The sequence below is a fragment of the Sceloporus occidentalis genome, unplaced genomic scaffold, assembly GCF_023333645.1.
Source record: "Sceloporus occidentalis isolate IW3139 unplaced genomic scaffold, rSceOcc1.0.p SCAF_7, whole genome shotgun sequence".
In the NCBI taxonomy this organism is placed as follows: domain Eukaryota; kingdom Metazoa; phylum Chordata; class Lepidosauria; order Squamata; family Phrynosomatidae; genus Sceloporus; species Sceloporus occidentalis.
Window position 1 is genome coordinate 88,697,391 of NW_028316987.1, and position 18,381 is coordinate 88,715,771.

The following is an 18,381-nucleotide window of genomic DNA, read 5'->3' on the forward strand; positions in this document are numbered from 1 at the left end:
CAGATGTTGGACAACAGCTCTCGGTTTTTCTCATGTATGCTATGGTGGCTAAGGCTGATGGGAGTTGCAGACCAGCAATATTTGAATGACCACACTTTGTCCATCTGAGATGTATGGTGTCATTGTTGATTTCAAAGAGCATGCTCTTAACCTAGGAATACATTGTATATTCTACCCAAGCTTAGACTGTTGCCATCTATTAAATAGTTATTCTATTTAAGTACTTTTGTGTGAAAATAATATGCCAAATTCCAAAAGCAGTTATGGACAATATAGTAATAAAATGAACATTGAATCAGGAGTGATAAATTATATTCTATCGCCCAAATTTGCACAGATGAAATGGAAATAGAAGATGGTGCAGCCATTGTGGCAAACGAAAACCAACTAGTAACTGATAGTAGCCTTGCTCAAGAATCACTGGTTAGATGCAACACTGATGGTAAGAGAACCTTTTTTGTGGGGGGAGGAATAAGAGAATGTATATATAGCTATATAAATTCTGCATATATTTCTTCAGAATGTATTGCCTAAAATCAAAATTCCAAAGCTTTTGGAGACTTTGGCTTTGCTAGTATTTTAGCAGCCTATTCTTCATTTTATATTTGTGTTACGCAAAGTTTTATGTTGGAGGAATCTACTGGCAAAGTTTGAATGCGTAAACTGCTTCATATTTACTGAGAATGGGATTCCAGGGAAAGACTGTTCTGTATCAATATGTTGTTGTTGTTGTTGTTGTTGTTGTAATATTTATTTTTCTTCTTCGTGGTCTCTGCGAATCATACAAATGGGTTGTAATATTTATTTTTATCCACCTCACCCCATGGATTCAGATGAGGAACAGCAATGGATTAAAATACAGCATATGACATCAGTTAAAAATATACAACTGTTAAAATACATAAACCAATTAAAACACATAATATCATTTAAAAAATATTTAAGACCAATATGTATTAAACTCATCCGTAGTTTAAAATTCATAATTGAAATTCTGGATAGGCTTGCCAGAGGGCTGAAGAAAATGCAATCTGGGTAATAGTCACCAACCTAGTCCTGAGTAAGATGACCCCCAAGAGGACCTGACTGTACAGGGCGGATTATATAGGAGGCAGTGATCCCATAGATTATGTGGACCCAACCATGTAGGGTTTTCAAAGTAGTAGCCAACATTTTGTATCTTGATTGGAAACTAATTGACAGCCAGTAGAGTGATTTTAATATTTGTGTAAGATACGTGTAATATTTGTCCATTTTGAGCATTCTGCCTTAAGTGACTTTACTAAGAATCTCAATTCTTGATAGAATCTGGTCTCTCACTGGTATTATTTATAGCATCTCTGACACACACTGGCACACCATTTAAGATGTGCATTGTAGAGAGGGGATTATTCTTTATTCTTTATTATTTTCTAGGATCTAGAATGTAGATAAGATATTGTCATTTTTTGAAGGTAATTGCTAAATTGGTATTGTTGTTCTGGAACATCGTAGGCTTATATTTTGGTGCTGGATAGTTTATTGAAAATATCGGCTCAACAATGACTAAGGGAGGACAGGTGATAGAGCTACTGTAATGAGAAGTATGTAAATGAGATGGTTGAGAAGGATGTTTCATTATTGTTAAAATTATATAATTGAATTGATTATATCTGTAGATATTAGATGAATGTATGTACATGTAAATACCATGATTTATTGATAAAATATATGGTGTTTTTTAAAAAGAAAAGATGATGTCAGCTCAATGGCTGTGTTTGGATGTAATACTAGCTATGATTTAGGAAGGCATAATTGAGTCTGACCTTGCACACTTTCCTGTTTTCTCTCTCTTTCTCTCTCTCTCTTGCCATCATGAATCTGAAGAAAAAAGCTTCTGCTTCTGTTTTTGCTTAAACACAGTTTGCTATGTTGTACAAACAGTACTGTGATGAATCTTAATGAGAGTACTTTAGGGAAGCCAGCTTCAGTAACCATGGTTTGAAGTGTGCTTCACTTTCTGAACACCTCTTCATAGAGGAGTGTGCAGGTCTAGTGGGAAGCTATGCTAATTCAAGATCTGCAAAACCATAGTATAGCATGACATCTGAGTATAGGGACAGTGTAGTAGCAATAAAAATGGGAAATTACTTGCTATGCATTATTGGGAAGGGGAATTAAAAATAAAACAGCCAGTTCTATTTACATAAATGTATTAGACTATTTGGACAATTCATGTTTTGGTCACCCTAGTTCAAAAAGGATATTGTAGACTAGAGAAATGAACGGAAGGTTACTAAGGTAATCAAAGTTTACAAAATTGTACATTGTGTAGTGAAAGACTGAGAAAAGTATTTTCTGCCTCTCGTTAAAACATCATCACCTAACAAAATTGACTGGGAGCTGGTTTATGAGAAATGTGGATGAGATATGATCATACGTTTATCACTAATTTAATGAGGTCTAAAACCACCAGGTGTGGTCTTGTACAATTGCTTTAAAGACATTTTTAGACAATTCCATAGAGGAAAGGTTTAACAGAAGCTATTGTTCATGACTGCTAACTGAAACTACTATGTTTTGATAATATGAAGCAGTATTGTATTAGAATATGTCCAGAATTTCAAGACTTGAAAAAGTGAGTACAAGCAATATGTGTGTTTACATTTTCATGGAGTATTTGTGAAATATTTTCATATTGTTTAAAATGTTGATGCTTTGCACAGCGATGCTATCATAAAAGATATAAATAAAATTATTTCTATTTCAGGCCTCTCATTAAATAAAAACAGTGGTGGACTGGCAATACAGATTTCTAATCATTGTGGTGCAGATGAAATGGAAACCTCTCCTAATAGGACTCATGCACCCATTGGTAATAACATTGGTAAAAAGATGGAAACAACAGAAAGTACTCCAGATCTAATGTCGCAAGTAGCAGGAAAGCAAACTGTGGAAATGGAACCTTCACAGGAAAATACTGAGTCACTTGATATGTCAACAGAGGAGTCTCAGCTTCCATCAGCAACAACTGAGGACTTATCAAAGATGCCTCAGGCTTTCATTTTGATCAATAAAGACAGAGCCTCCTACCAGAAAGAAGAACAGTTAGAAGTAAGGGTGGTGTCAGAAGGTGCAAATGGAGGTGATACTCCTGAAAGTTGTGAAACATCATCTCTTCCTGCAAGTGAAAGTTGTGCAACTGACAGCTCACCATTGGAAGATAAATCTATTAAGTCACCAACCGAGACCTTCTCCTCATTCCCATCATCTGTTGAAATAAATAAGACAAGTGTGTCTTCCTCACCAGCAGCCTCACTAGAGTTAGGGTCCTCACATGACATGCTGCGTAGTCAGACATCATCACTAGAATCCTCCATAGCTCTTCCAATAACATACGTATCACTCACTCCAAAAATTGGAATGGGAAAACCAGCTATCACCAAAAGGAAGTTTTCTCCTGGAAGACCGAGGTCAAGACAGGTGAGCATATTTTGTTGAAGCCTGTTCAGAGGGAAGGCTTAGAAGGATAACTTATTCTAATTAATATTTTGTGGACTTTGCTTAGGTTTTCCCCCAATTGTGGTTACCTTATGTGTCCATTTAGTTATTACATTTGTATCTCATCTTTCTAAAATTATAATACGTATAAATTAATTAACAAACAAAAAATTCCGTTACAAAATGCTGATTTTTCTTCGTGGTCTCTAAGTCATACAAAAGGATTGTTGAGGGAGTAAGATTTCTTTGTCATTTCCAAATAGTGACGACGACGACTACTACTACTACTACTACTACTTTTCTTTTAAAAATAAAGAACTCTGTCACATTTGTTCTGAAGCATGAGTTAAATGATGATTTGGAAGGTTGGGTTAATTTGTAAGGATGGGGTGAGATCCTTCTTTTTGCAGCTTTGGGATCCTTCCAGATGACATTACTGAACCTGATTATCTTCTCTGGGGAATGTATTCCTACATATAGAAATTATGTACATATAGAATAAATAAACCCAGCTAACCCATGGATATAGATGTAAATGCAGTCATACTCTATTTTGAGCCTCTGTAGAGTACTGGGCATTAGGGGGGAAAACAACATATGATTTCTTGCTAGTTTGATTTCAAATTATAAAGACTCTCAGTAGTTACAGGGTTTAAAAATAGTGCTCAGGTGTCATAGCTTCTGCTCATGATTGGTGTTTTAACAATTCACTTATATTTCATTTTCACATTATGCATTTTACTTTTTTGTCTGCTGTGCTTCTTAGCTTTTGGGATTTGTTGGTTTATTTTATGTCACAAACATAATGTAAGTCTGTCACTTTTCCAAGATGCAATGTGAAATGGAGAAAGGACCTTAATGGGTCTATGATTCTACTAACTTATGCATCTTGGATTAGTACTGTAGAAATCAAAATAGTAACTGAGGTACAGTTACTGATTGTGCCATGGAATCTTTTGCTTTCCTGCAGTACTTTTTTATCATTATGTAATAAAATGTTTCTCCACCCTCAAGTCTTATGTCATGCCATATAAATGTGGTTCTAAGTTGAAATGTTTACCAATAAGTCCATGTGTGTGTTAAATTGGATATTTGTTTATGCCTGCATGAGTTTTACTTTCAGAACCTTTTATTTGCATTGCTTATTTTTATTTTGTTTGGCTGAGTTTTATGCATATATTTTCTCACCTGCCATATCCTAGGGGGCTTGGAATAGCCATAATACAGTGAGTCCACCTTCCTGGTCCCCAGACATTTCAGAAGGTCGGGAAACTTTTAAATCCAGACCGTTACCTGGCAGTGCCATATGGAGCATCAAAGTGGTAATTAATCTGTATTTATATTCTTGTAGTCCTTTCTGCTATTTTTTCTATAGAAAGATGACAATGAACACTTTTTTAAACTATGTATATTACATTTTAATATAGTACTTTTTAGGATCCAAATCCTTTCAAGGGAACCTCCAAGTAACATCGAAATATATTTTAACAAACACACCAGACAACATTTTTATGTTATGTTATGTTATTTTATTTTTATCCTGCCTTTCTCCCAAAAAGGGACATAAATATAAACATAAAGAAATCCATCAGGATCCTTTAAAGCACAACTGATTTCATATCCTGTTTTTTAAAAAGCATCTTTAAAAGTGATCTCCCAGTACACAGGATATGATGATATTGCTATGATTTTTAATACCAAAAATACCACATAGGGTCCTTGGTGGTGCAGTGGTTAAATGCCTGTACTGAAGCCATTCACTCACAAATCACAAGATTGTGGGCTCAATACCAGCCAGGGGTTCAGGGCCAACTCAGCCTGGCATCCTTCTGAGGTCCCTAAAATGAATACCCAGCTTGTTGGGGGCAGTTAGCTTACACATTGTTAACTGCTTAGGGAATGCTTAAGGGCACTGATAAGCAGTATAGAAATGTGCTTGCTATTGCTATTTCTTTCTAATTCAGTGATGGTGCTTGCTCCACATGGGGTAAACCCTGTATACTGGCTGAGCCTAGTAGTTAACTATCTAGATGAGGTCTTAAGCCAGCCATAGGTGGTATCTTTTGAAAATAGTGTACAAAATACCCAGCGGCCTTTATAGAACTTGGAGGTTGTACTAGAAACAATATTCTCTGGCCCTCCTCCACAAGGAATCAAACAGAAAAAGCTGCAATATGAAAATTTCCATGATAACACCTATTAATACATAATTCACATTTTTCTACAATTGCCACTAAGTTTGGTTTATCACATTTATAAATATAAAGAAGATAAACTTAATTGTAACATCAGAGGAAATAACCCAGAAATATAATTATATTGTAGAACTATAAAACTATAATTATAACACTAAGGCAAACCTATCACAAGGTTTTCTTGGCAAGATTTGTTCAGAGGGAGTTTGCCTTTAGTTTCCTCTGAGGCTGAGAGAATGTGAGTTGACCAAGGTCACTCAGTGGGTTTTCATGGCCAGGTAGGGATTCAAACCCTGATCTATGTAGTACTATTCCAACATTCAGATCACTACAACATACTGAGTTCAGTGGCATCACGGGGGGAGGGGCGTGTATGGCAGTCAGTACCAGGTAACACTCAAGAAGATGGATGACACCCAGTTGGGCCCTCCCCTGCCTGTCCGCCTCATGTGCACTTCCCTGTATGCTCTCCATCCCCTGAACATGCTCCCCCCTGTACCATCCCATCCTTTTCCTCTTCAGGAAAAGGAGGGGGTGACACAGGGGAAGGGAGCATGTGCAACCCCAGAAGCCCTGCCCTCAAAAGCCCCACCCCTAGAAGTCCCACCCTCCACACAGGTGAGACCAGGTGCAGGGATGCCACTGACTGAGTTAATAACATATCTAGCACAATCATTCCTTTCAGCATTTAATTTTTCTCTGGCCTCACTCTTTACCATCCTATCTCCACCATCAATACTTCATGTTAGAGGTAGGTATCAATGGATTGGCAGGGGCCAATCATCCCACATGCCACACACTTCTCCCAGTATGACCAGAAGAGATGTGATGTCACTTCCACATCTGGGAATTGGCCAAAATAGAGTATGGCGATTTCCATCGTTTCCAGGACTGGGAGTACATGTTTTGTGGACAGTGGAGGCCAAAGGAACTCAATCAACTACATTTATGTAGTGGGAATTTCCCCCCATTTTCTGCTATTTTGGGCCAAAATTTTAACAGAAGGAATCTGGAGTCTCTAGGGCATCTTTGGAGGCTCAAAGCAAACCCCAAGGGGCAGCATGCAGCTCATGTCCCACATTGTTCCTACATTTAATTTATATGTACCATACACTTCATGTATTTGATAATGTGGGCTGTAGTACATGAAAGCTAATTATGTAATAAACTTGTTGATTTTTATGGTTTTGGGCTCTTTGTTGGTTTGACAGCAATAGACTACAATGGTTAATCCTTTGGAAATGGCTTTATAAGAAGCATTCATCTCCCCTAAGAGCTATGTGAAGTATGTTTTGATTCTTCTTAAATTTTGGAATTTACTATATATAGGGTCGTGGATCAGGGTTCCCTGGGAAGCGGAGACCACGTGGTGCAGGTCTTTCTGGTAGAGGTGGGCGAGGGAGATCAAAACTGAAGAGTGGAATTGGATCTATCCTTGCTCCAGGGGTAAGAATCTGTGACATATTTGTACCTTGTTGTTTAACCAAGAAAAGGTGCTGACTACTGTTATTACTGAGAATGCCTTAAAAAGGTTCCTTATGCGGAGAGACCCATCTACTAACATACTGACTAACACAGATTTTCTAACATTTCAGTTTAACTTTCAGAAAAATTGTCTATATGACTGTGGGGCTGAACAGACAGGCCAGGAAAGCTCAGCCTGTGCTTTCCTGGTTCTGGTGTTCACCTGGTTCAGTTTCTGGGTCTATGGGGATGGGCTCACGTACCCATTCCGCTCTGACCTGGGACCTGCATGCACTCCTTACTTTGCTGTGCCATTGATTTCATTTAGAAATCCCCCTTCCATCATCATGTCTGATGTGGAAATAGGGTTCCAGGCCATGTTGGTGCAGCCCTGCTTCTGTGTGAAACACAGCAACAGGGAAACGTCTGAGTGAAAGCAGTGGTGCAGCAAGGTAAGGAGGAGGGGGGCTTGTCAGATTTTGCAGCTGAGTTCCTATGTAACACCACACAAAATGGGGTATTTTACCTGGGGTAAAGAATGTTTACTTTGGGACTGGGCCAGATCTGCATGTGTGCTGGCAGGGTTGGGCCTGATCCTGCCCCCGGGGTTTTGGCCTGAGTTGTCTTAACTTGACAACATAAGACCAGGAGGAAGTCTGGTCTTTTACTCCAACAACTCTTCAGTTAAGGTCATAGATCTTTCTGTCGCTGTCAGGTAGTGACTAGTAGAAAATGCTGTACTTTGTTATGACATTGTCAACAAAATGGGTCTTGCATAGTTTCCCAACTGGTTGAATATATCATGGCTGGTAAATTAAGGGTTTAATTAAAATTTATTTGTTTATTTATGTATTTATTTTGTTAAAACACTTCTATCCTACCCTTTATTACAGGATCTCAGGGCAGCATACAATGTAAACAGTGCAAAACATTTCCAGATTAAAAGCAGAAATAATTTGAACAAGGTAAAATCGTATTAAACATAGTAATAGTTAAAACCACCTAAAATAACAACACTTTAAACACGTTAAAACCACTTTAAATACTACAACAACATAAAACCATGTACATGTAGATTTGAAAAATCACCGTTTTAACAATAGTTATCAGTGGTTGTTATTGATGATGGGTATCTCTCTAGTATCAAACACAGTATGCCTCTCCATTAATTGCTTGGCTACTCTTTCAGGACAGTATGAAAATAATGTCAGACTAATGTGCCTTTGGTCTGATTTTGCCATAACACCTCCTATGTTTTCACTGAGAGTTTTCTGATTAAAGGATATTTCATGTGTTGGTTAGGACAGCCTTACAGGTTAACACAAGAAATGTAGCATTCCACAAATAAATGTAGGTATGCTATCTCCTCTGTATCTATTATATCTATTTGTTGTAGCAGCAAAAGCAAAAGGACTGGTGGGTGTGTCTGCAGAAAACAATGTTTTAAAATCTTTTGGCAGCAAATTGGCTCTAGAATGAATAACTGCAAAGCAAAATGCAGAATGTAAGTGAGTCAGATCGGATATTTCCACATGACAAATGAAAATCTCATTCCATGAACATGGATATATAGAAGTATGCAAACCTCTAATACCATATATTTCATTTGCCTCAGAAGCCCATTTACAGCTTACAAGTTGCATATTGGAATTTTAAAAATCAGGTCTGTTGAATTGTTTACTGCCCAGTGCTGGTGCCACTGAAAGGTGCAAAATTTACTCAAAATATTAGAAAGAACAAGTATACAATTTACATACCTTAAAATTAATATGATATTCTCCAGATTAAGGACTTTTTGTCCCAATTTGCTAAATAAATGCATAGGATATAGCATCCATGTCTGGGCATCGACAGGGTAAGTGTGACCCTGTTGGTGCTCTTGGATATCTCAGCAACCTTCGATACCATTGACCACAGTATCCTTCTGGAACGTCTGAGGGAATTGGGAACTGGAGACTCTGATTTGCAGTGGTTCCGTCCCTACCTCTCAGGCATGTTCCAGATAGTGATGCTGGGGGACAGCTGCTCCTTGAAAAGAGAGCTGACATCTGGTGTCCCTCAGGGCACCATTCTGTCCCCCATGCTGTTCAACATTTACATGAAGCCGCTGGGCGAGATCATCCGGAAACATGCTGATGACACTCAGATCTATCTCTCTATGTCTCTGACTACTATAGTGACTAAGGATGGCACCTCTCCTCTGGATGCCTGTCTTGGGTCAGTAATGGGCTGGATGAGAGAAAACAAACTCAAATTGAATCCAGAGAAAATGGAGGTACTTGTGATAGGTACACTAGGTCCAGGGAGGGAGATTTGTCAACCAGTCCTGGAAGGGGTCACACTTCCTCTAAAGGACGAAGTTCGCAGTCTGGGAGTACTCCTGGACTCATCACTACAGTTGCCTTTTCAAGTAGATGCGATGACCAGGAGTGCTTGGTACCAACTTTGGTTGATACACCAATTGCATCCCTACCTGGGCCAAAAGGACCTCGAAACAGTGGTACACACACTGGTAATCTCTCACTTAGATTTCTGTAATGCGCTCTACATAGGCTACCCTTGTACCAAGTTCAGAAGCTTCAACTAATTCAAAATGCAGCAGCCAGATTGATCACCGGTACTTCTAGTTTTGACCACATAACACCAGTGTTAAAATCTCTCCACTGGCTGCCAGTTAGCTTCCAGGTGCAATACAAGGTGTTGGTTATTACCTTTAAAGCCCTACATGGCTTGGGCCCAAGTTACTTGCGGGAGCGCCTCTCCCGACATAATCCGCCCCGCACACTCAGAACATCAGGGAAGAATTTGTTGGAACATTGTAATTCCCAATTAACCACAACTTCCCACAGAGCATTTACTGCTGCAGCCCCTAAACTATGGAATTGTCTGCCGGCGGAGATCCGTCTCATTACCAACTTAGATGCCTTTAAGAAGGCACTTACGACGGATCTCTTCCAGCGGGCTTTCCCATCGGATTTGATATAGAGACGATGATTAAGACCCCACCCTAATTATGATGATATATGATTTGATGTTTGGAGATTTTAATGAACTAATAGAGATGTATAATTCAGTATTAGTATTTTATTGATCACTTAAACTGCATTGTATCATTTTAATGTTGTAATCCTCCTTCGATCCATGGAAGAGGTGGGACATATAAATTGTTGTTATTATTATTATTATCATCATCATTATAAACCAGCTGCCCAACTTCCAAATATAAAAGGCCACTTCCTGTATCTTCCTGATGTTTTTGTTCCAGCCACTTGCAATAACATCTAGTCATCTATTCTTTTTTTCCTTTCTAATGGATATTCTTCTCTTCTTTGGCAACCAAGTTACTTGTAACATCTTTCTCTTATATTTCTCCCCTTTTCTATGTCAGTTCAGATATGCACAATGTAACATTCAAAATGAGCATTGTAATTGGTGAATGGGGAAAGAGGCAAACAAGAGCTAGGTGGAAGATGAGGAAACACATAGAGTAATGGTGGTGTCATTAGAAACCCAAATGACAGAAAAATCTCTTGCAAAATTGCACACACTTTGTGTGGAAATTAATAAGATGTAATTAATTTGCAACTAAGAGAGTGAAAGTTCTGTGCCCAGGCCAACAACAGCCTTTAAGACCTTTCCTTCCTGTTTCAATTTATATAACTTATGAAGCATTTTCCCTTTATTCTTAAAAAACAGTATTATATATTGTATAGGACTAAAATTTAGTATAGGACTAAAATGGGTAAGATCGAAGTTTAAATCCCTACTCGGTGCTGAAGATCATTTGGTAACACTATATTTTAACTTAACCTACTTCACACAGTTGTAGTTAGGATAAGATTGGGGTATGAGGAAAAACTATATATTCCATCTTCTGGTATTGGGGAAAATGGCAGTATAACTTAAAGGCAGTAAATGCAATGCATAAGGTTGTCATCTTCAATAATGCTAAAACAGTCTGTATGGTAGAGTTAAATGTTGGTAATAATTTATACAAAAAAGTTATGGTTTTTTGTTTTTGTTTTTGCAGGTCACAGATATGGACATTTCTTCTAACAGAGATGAGGAAGAAAACTCAATGCACAATACCGTTGTCTTATTTTCTAGCAGTGACAAGTTTACTTTGCATCAGGTTGCAACTTCACTTCATATTTATTGGTTTCTAGTGGAAATCATTGTTCATTTCTCTTTTTTTAAAATCCATTTTCTGTATATATATTTTTAATTTGAATTTTCCACTTCAAATAAGGCTTGTGTATTCTGATCAGGTGAAGTTCAAATCTTGCAAGTGAGCTAGATAATTAGATAATTCTGACTCACAAATCAAGGGATGAAGTTTGTCAGTATTTTAGTAAATATAGGAATTAAACTTTATGGAAGCTATCTTAGTACAGAAAGATTCAAATGATTGGGAGACTTCTGGTAGTGCATTTTGTGGCTGCTTTCCTTCTTTCAAGTTGTCACTGAACACATGCAAGATCAGTTCCTTGTTAGATGTTGCACTGGCTGCTGACATTTGGGCACAGTTCAGATGTTGGGCCCTTAAAATTCAACCATAGAAATGAAATTAAGTAGTAGGCTGAATTTGGGAAACAGTAGGACAACTCCAAAAGGGCCTCCTCTTTTATGAGTTTGGAGAGAGGAATATGTGTTTGCTCATTATCTTCTGTTCGGTGCTGGGAGGCAATGATGTGTAGTCCAGTTTGATAAGCTGAATGTCCCAGTTCAGTTAATGAGATCCATGCTTAATTGTCATTTACTGGATGAGAAAGTATGATTTAAGCTAGATACATGTTCCAAATAGCCTGGGTAGCCATGACAACAGTCCCCCTGGATTGAAAATGCTACTGCTTAATGCTAGGCTGGTGACTGGGAAAACAACTGCCCATTCAGGACTTAATCCTGGATGAGTATGCTGACCTGGTCTGTATCACAGAGACCTGGCTGGATGAGGCAGAGGGGAGCTAATCTATCTCGGTTTTACCCACTAGGTTTTTCTGTGCTGCAGGCGAGATCTGGGGTGTGAGGAGGCAGCATTTCAGTAGTCTCTCATGATTCCAATCTTCTGACCAGTTGCCCCATCCCACAGTCTGCAAGGTTTGAGTGTGTGTATTATAGCTGGGTGGCCAGAACAGGTTAAGGATTGTATTTGTGTGCCATCAGCCTGCTGCTCAACAGTCTCCCTTCCTGAACTAGCTAGAATGGTCTTGGGGTTAGTGTTGGAGTTGTCTTCTGTGTTATTGCGTGATAACAACATCCATGCTGAGACTGCCTTTTCTGGCCCTACTCATGCTTCTAGACACATTCTGGAACTTGTCTTCTGTTTAGTGGTTATGTGGGCGAAGGCCTTCTCTGTGGATGCTCCCACTGTTTGGAAACCTCTAACTAGGCAAGTTAGGCTAGCTTCTTGTTTGTTTTCCTTTTGGTGACAGGTTAAAGCCTTTCTTTGCCAGAAAGCTTTTGAAAATTTGTTTTAACAATAATGGTCTTTATGGTGCTGTACTGTTTTTTATCTGTTTTAAAGCAAGATTTTAATTGGTTTTAATTCTGTTGTTTTTTAACGTTGATTTTGTATGTGTTATTTAACTATATGTTTTTTATTGTATTCTCTGCCTTGGATCCCATCCTGGGAGAAAGGCAGGATATAAGTAAAGTGAGTGGTTATGTTATAATGAAAATTTTGAATGCATTAAAATCTGAGTGTTGATTTGTAATCAGTGACATGAGCATTCAGAAACTAATTTCTAAACTAATTTTAGGGATAAGATATATGTCTTCAAGCAGTACAGCATGGATAGGGAGGATCTCATTTAAATGCACATCCAAATGTCAAAATGTTTCATGATCCAGTAGCTGTTAGTTGTTTCTGGGCACAGATTTTGTCAGTTGGCTCATAGTGCTTGTCTTACACTGCTGTTTTCATTGTCCCTCAGCACAGTGTAGCAATGAGCCAATGAGTTGCTTTGCCCTTCACTCCTGTTTCCCAAATTTAGAGTGAAATGGCACACTAGTAGCTTGGGAAAGCAGCATGAAATTGTGCAAATGTAAACTTTTGGAGAGATTTCAGCGAGCATTTACTCTTGCTGTCATTTTCATACTATAAATATGCAGTTCTATTCAGTATACACTGGACCCTCCACATTCACTGGGGCTAGGGGCACAAGACCCCTGTGAAAGTGGGAAAACCGCATATAAAAAAGCAATGTTTTTTTTTTAACCTGAGAGAACACGTTCTAGGAATCTCTAGGTCCTCCATGGGAATTCTGTGGTCAAGGTCTGCCAGAAGTTGACCATAAAATTGCACTGGAGTACCTGCAGATGCCTAGAGAAGTGTCATCTCTAGGAATCTTTAGGTCTTCCAGTGTGACGTTTGGCAGAAGTAGACAATAGAGTCACACTGTAGGACATAGAGATTCCTAGACAGACTATATTAATCAAAGCTGCAAAAGTCAAAGTCGCAAATGTGGAGGGCCAACTGTTCTTTGAGGAGTGATTTTTCCTTTTACATCTTGTCAATCCTAGAGTCAGAAGAAAAGATATACTATAATCCGAAGTAGCTTGAATGTGTTTACAAGCCTATATGTTGCTGTTTTATATCTCACACCTATATTTTATACATTTAATACTGGCTGTTAACTTTTTTTTAAAAAAACTGCACCTGTTTGATATTCTAGGATATGTGTGTAGTTTGTGGAAGTTTTGGTCAAGGCGCAGAAGGCCGATTGCTTGCCTGCTCTCAGTGTGGTCAGTGTTACCATCCCTACTGTGTCAGTATTAAAGTGAGTGCTTTTAAATTATTATTGTTGTTGTTGTTCTGTATTATATTTGTAGGCATATTGTACTTTAGCCACAGTGATTCCAGTTCTGACACTATTAGGGAGTGTGGTTAACTTCTTTAATTTTTTTCTGTAAATGGGATTATTATTTGTATGCCACTGGCAAAACACTTTAATTAAATGACATTTTTTAAATGCAAGAGAAGATAACCTTTCTGTAATTTTGAAGCCATAAATAGCACCAATTATCCTGCAGTAGCTCGAAAAAGTATTAAAACATAAGCTCAGTATTAAGCTAGAAGTGAGCCAAGTATTAAGATACATAGCATGTTTTTTTCTTGGAAAAATTATACTCCATCTTCATTTATGAAGGCAATAAGGTTCATTTAATTCAGTTTGTCTGTTGGCTGTCAGAATTGACAGAAACTGGAGTAGTTAATTAATGTTTTACATTCATTAGGCTAGGAGAGAATGTGTGAAAATTAAATTTGGATAGTTATGAGTTTACTTATGCAGAGATAAGAAGCTATTTGGGGCAATGGAAAACCTATAAACTGGCTTTCTCATTTTATAACTGCAATTAAATGAAAAGTGGATTTTCCGCTATGCACTTTAGCATTTTACCTAATATCTGCATATTCTTTAGGAAAGGAATATGTATTCTTAAAATAGAGATATCATTGTGAAGCTCTTTAGATGTTGGGCTGCAGCTTTTGGCAGTCCTAGGCCGAAAACAGACGGCCTTAAAGGGGAGGCATCACTCCACCCCTTTGTGCGCCAGATCAGGGCCGCAGTAACGACATGCCTCAGTCCTGATCTGGCCTTTTCCTGGTACAAAAAGGAGCTCTTCTCCGCTCCTGCGGCATGTGTCGTCTAATTGCTGCACCACAGGACAGTTCCCATGTTGCCCACCATCTGATTAGGCAGGCAGCGTGACTCTGGCTTGGGGGGTCACCATGCCCCCACGCCTCCCCCAAGCCGGATCTTATTGCCGGTCTGGTTTGCCCCTTAGACAGCATAGTCAGTGGTAAGGAATGCTGGGAGCTGCAGTTCAACAGTATCTGGAGGGTCAAACCTCTACACTTGCAGTAGAATGATAGTTAATATGGTACTTCATAGAGGAAAGCAGTATAACCTTAGAAAGCAAATGCCAATCAGTATTGACAGTACACCATAGATAGGGTGTTGATCTGACTCAATATAAACTTAAGGCAGAATTCAGTGTTTAGGAAAGTGTGAAAAATTCTTTCACCATTTAAAATGAATGTTCTGTCCTGATTAGGAAGGGAGTCAGAGGATTATTTCCAAGTAAATCTCCATTTGTTTCCATCTAGCTTGTTTCTGTTTGATTGGCCACCAGAGAGTGGAACGTTAAAATGTGTAATAAACCTTAATCTTAATGAGTGATTACACAGAAACCAGCACTACTCTACTTGTTCAATATTCTGAAACATTTCCAGCCTGGAGAAGCTTGGTGTTGGCCTGTCATACTAACCTTTGGCAGGAGTAGCTTCTCTTCTTGCCAGTTCCAGACCTCTGCAGATGCTACGTAAGACTGGCTACATAGGAGGGGAGCATCCAGATTCCAATTCATAGGGAGCAGGTTTCAAAAGGACTGAATATCCACCTGCAAAAACATCTTTTGTACTTTCCAACAGTTGAGAGCACTTATCTTTTAAATTGGTAATTTAAAATCTCTTAAAAGGGGTAATTTTAAAAAAGTATTTCTAAGCCTATAAAACAATAGGGGATTATGCAGTGTTTCTCTGAGTAATTTCATGCTGTCTTCCACTTTGCAGATTACAAAGGTGGTGCTCCACAAAGGTTGGAGATGCCTGGAGTGCACTGTGTGTGAAGCCTGCGGGAAGGCTACAGATCCAGGAAGGCTACTTCTTTGTGATGACTGTGATATCAGCTATCACACTTATTGCCTAGATCCACCACTGCAAACAGTTCCCAAAGGAGGTTGGAAGTGCAAATGGTGTGTTTCCACCTATTCTTTATAATGTTTAGTATTATTTTTTTTCACTTGACACTATTGTAAACATACATTTCACTTAGTGTAAGTCTGGAAAATGAATCAAAAGAAATAGTAACAAATAAAGAAAATACCCATATCTGCATTGGGGCGGTACAGATCAGCATGTAAAGCTGGCATCCAGCTGGCTTGGGGGCATGGCATATGCATGATGCCTACCCCCATGACACGCAGAAACTGATTTCATGCTGTCCAGCTGCCAACACAGCAGCTGGCTTCTGGGCACTCCAGCAATGCAGTGTTTAGACGCCACATGCCAACGAAGAGCCTTAAAGCTGCGGTGGGGTGGGAAAAGTCAGCTTTTTGCGGGTGCAAAAAGGAGCAGCATTTTGACGCTTATTTTTGGGCTGGCTAAAAGGTGGATTGAGGCTGTGATGTGCGATTACCACAGCCCAAATCCAGCTTTCTCAGAGTCGGCTTCAAACTGCCCTTTTGCAGCTATCTGTTCTGTCCCTTAGATGGCTACATTGTGCTGGGATAAAATACAGACTTGAAGAAAATCAAGAGAGTATCTTGTTGCCCACCCAAATTTGAAAAATATACTGGAGATGATCTTGATTGATCTTGAAGACTCCTACAATGATTGTCCTGGGGCACCTCAGTATATGCTGGGGCTACTGGATTTGTGATGGCTTGGGATTTTATGACAACCATGATGCTGTCCCAGTATGGCAATATATGCAATTGGCTTCTTAGGCAGATGGGAGCATAGTGATTTGAAATTTAAGCTCTATTCCTTGTGACAGGGTACCTCCTTTTTAGTCTTTAAAAGGTCATCTCATTGTGCAAGGTTTGTGGAGAACATTATTAAAACAGTCTTTCCCTATGACTAATGGATCTAGAAAGACACCAGTGACCTTTGAGGCAGTTTCCTACTGGTATGGCAGGTGAGAAGACCTAGCAGCTTACATTCAAGTGGCTCTTTCCTTTGTGCAGAGAAAGGAGTAGCGATGTATATTAAACCTGATATTAATCACAAAGAAATATTCAAAGATAACAATGGTATATATCAGGCAATAGAGTTGGAATAGGGAAAATATTAGTAATCAATATATATGCCGCTCAAGAAAATAGACCTAGATTTTTTGAAAAACTGAAACAAAGAATAACAGAATACAGTTACGAAAAAATCTTGATTACAAGAGATTGGAATGGGGTAGTCAACCCGAATCTTGATAAACTTACCCATGCAAGACCACAAAGACAACAAGGAAAGTTACCCAAATCAGCGATCCATATGATAGAAGATTTAAACCTGATAGATATTTGGATACTACAACACACAAAAGTCAAAGAATTTACTTTTTTCTCAGGGAAGTCCTGGTTACGTATAGATATAGCATTCATATCTAAACCTTTATGTAAAGAAATGATAAAAACTGAAATACAGTGTGCCCGCGTTATATGCGGGTGCACTTTAAGCAGACTTGAACATATGCGCTCAAGCCGTGGGGAGCACACGGGGCGGCGCGTCCCATTCAAATGAATGGGGTGCGTGCCTGTGGCGCCCTGCACGCTCCCATGCCGCCGCACACGAGCCCCATTCAAATGAATGGGGCTTGTGCATAGGCGGAATTCGCCTTACGCAGGGGGGTCTGGAACGGATCCCCCATGTAAGACAAGGGGCCACTGTATTACCTAGGGTCCTATCCGATCATAGTCCTATTACGTTACAGATTAATCAAGACAAAAGAGAATATTCTTGGAGACCGTGCAGTTTCTTGATATATGCTACAGCTGAGGTTTAGGAGGCAGGTTGAGCAATGGGAGGCGGGTATGAGAGTCTAATACTGAGTCCTTTCAAACACAAGGTACAGTTCATTATCAAATTTGCTTTCTATCAGTGATGGTGCTAAAGAAAGTACTTTGCATTACAGCTATAAACTGGTTGCTAATATCCACTTTCTCAACAAGATATTTTAGTAGTCTTTGATGGAAGGGGGTTTCTGGATCCATTTCCCTGGTTTAGGTTTGTTTTAGAATAGAATCTGCCTCAGGATATGTTTAATCTGTGGATGCTCACAGCATTGACTCTTGTGCAGTAAAGCAGTGTTTGTTAGTAAATAAGTAAGTAAGTAATAAAATGTTTCTCCTCTGTGCTGGTGTTTTGCAGGTGCGTTTGGTGCAGACATTGTGGAGCTACTTCTCCTGGTCTAAGATGTGAATGGCAGAATAATTACACACAATGTGCTCCTTGTGCAAGTTTATCTACCTGCCCAATCTGCTGTTGCAATTATAGAGAAGAAGAGCTAATTTTACAATGTAGACAGTGTGACAGGTCTGGTTTCTATTGTGATTTTTTATTTTTTTATTTTTCATATTTCAGTCATTTGTTCATATTGTAGTGTGAGGCTACTGTTGGTTTACCAGTACAGGTAAATTAATTTTGCCTATTCCTGATCACGGTTTGTTTCTTATAAAATAGTAT

At 38.8% G+C, this 18,381-nt stretch overlaps 1 protein-coding gene across 4 annotated transcripts in view; it reads left to right on the plus strand.

The window, feature by feature from the left end:
- Positions 1 to 18,381, plus strand: part of KMT2C (lysine methyltransferase 2C) — a 192,561-nt gene that overhangs the window by 103,736 nt on the left and 70,444 nt on the right. For 3 of the 4 annotated variants that reach the window (XM_089533593.1, XM_089533594.1, XM_089533595.1), the window contains exons 12-19: positions 338 to 442; positions 2,750 to 3,462; positions 4,683 to 4,802; positions 7,005 to 7,121; positions 11,170 to 11,271; positions 13,814 to 13,918; positions 15,715 to 15,896; positions 18,067 to 18,231. In XM_089533593.1, coding sequence (XP_089389719.1) covers positions 338 to 442; positions 2,750 to 3,462; positions 4,683 to 4,802; positions 7,005 to 7,121; positions 11,170 to 11,271; positions 13,814 to 13,918; positions 15,715 to 15,896; positions 18,067 to 18,231 — 1,609 coding nt within the window. Of the gene's footprint in view, positions 1 to 337; positions 443 to 2,749; positions 3,463 to 4,682; positions 4,803 to 7,004; positions 7,122 to 8,032; positions 8,105 to 11,169; positions 11,272 to 13,813; positions 13,919 to 15,714; positions 15,897 to 18,066; positions 18,232 to 18,381 lie in introns of all 4 variants that reach the window. The other variant, XM_089533592.1, reaches the window with a different exon arrangement.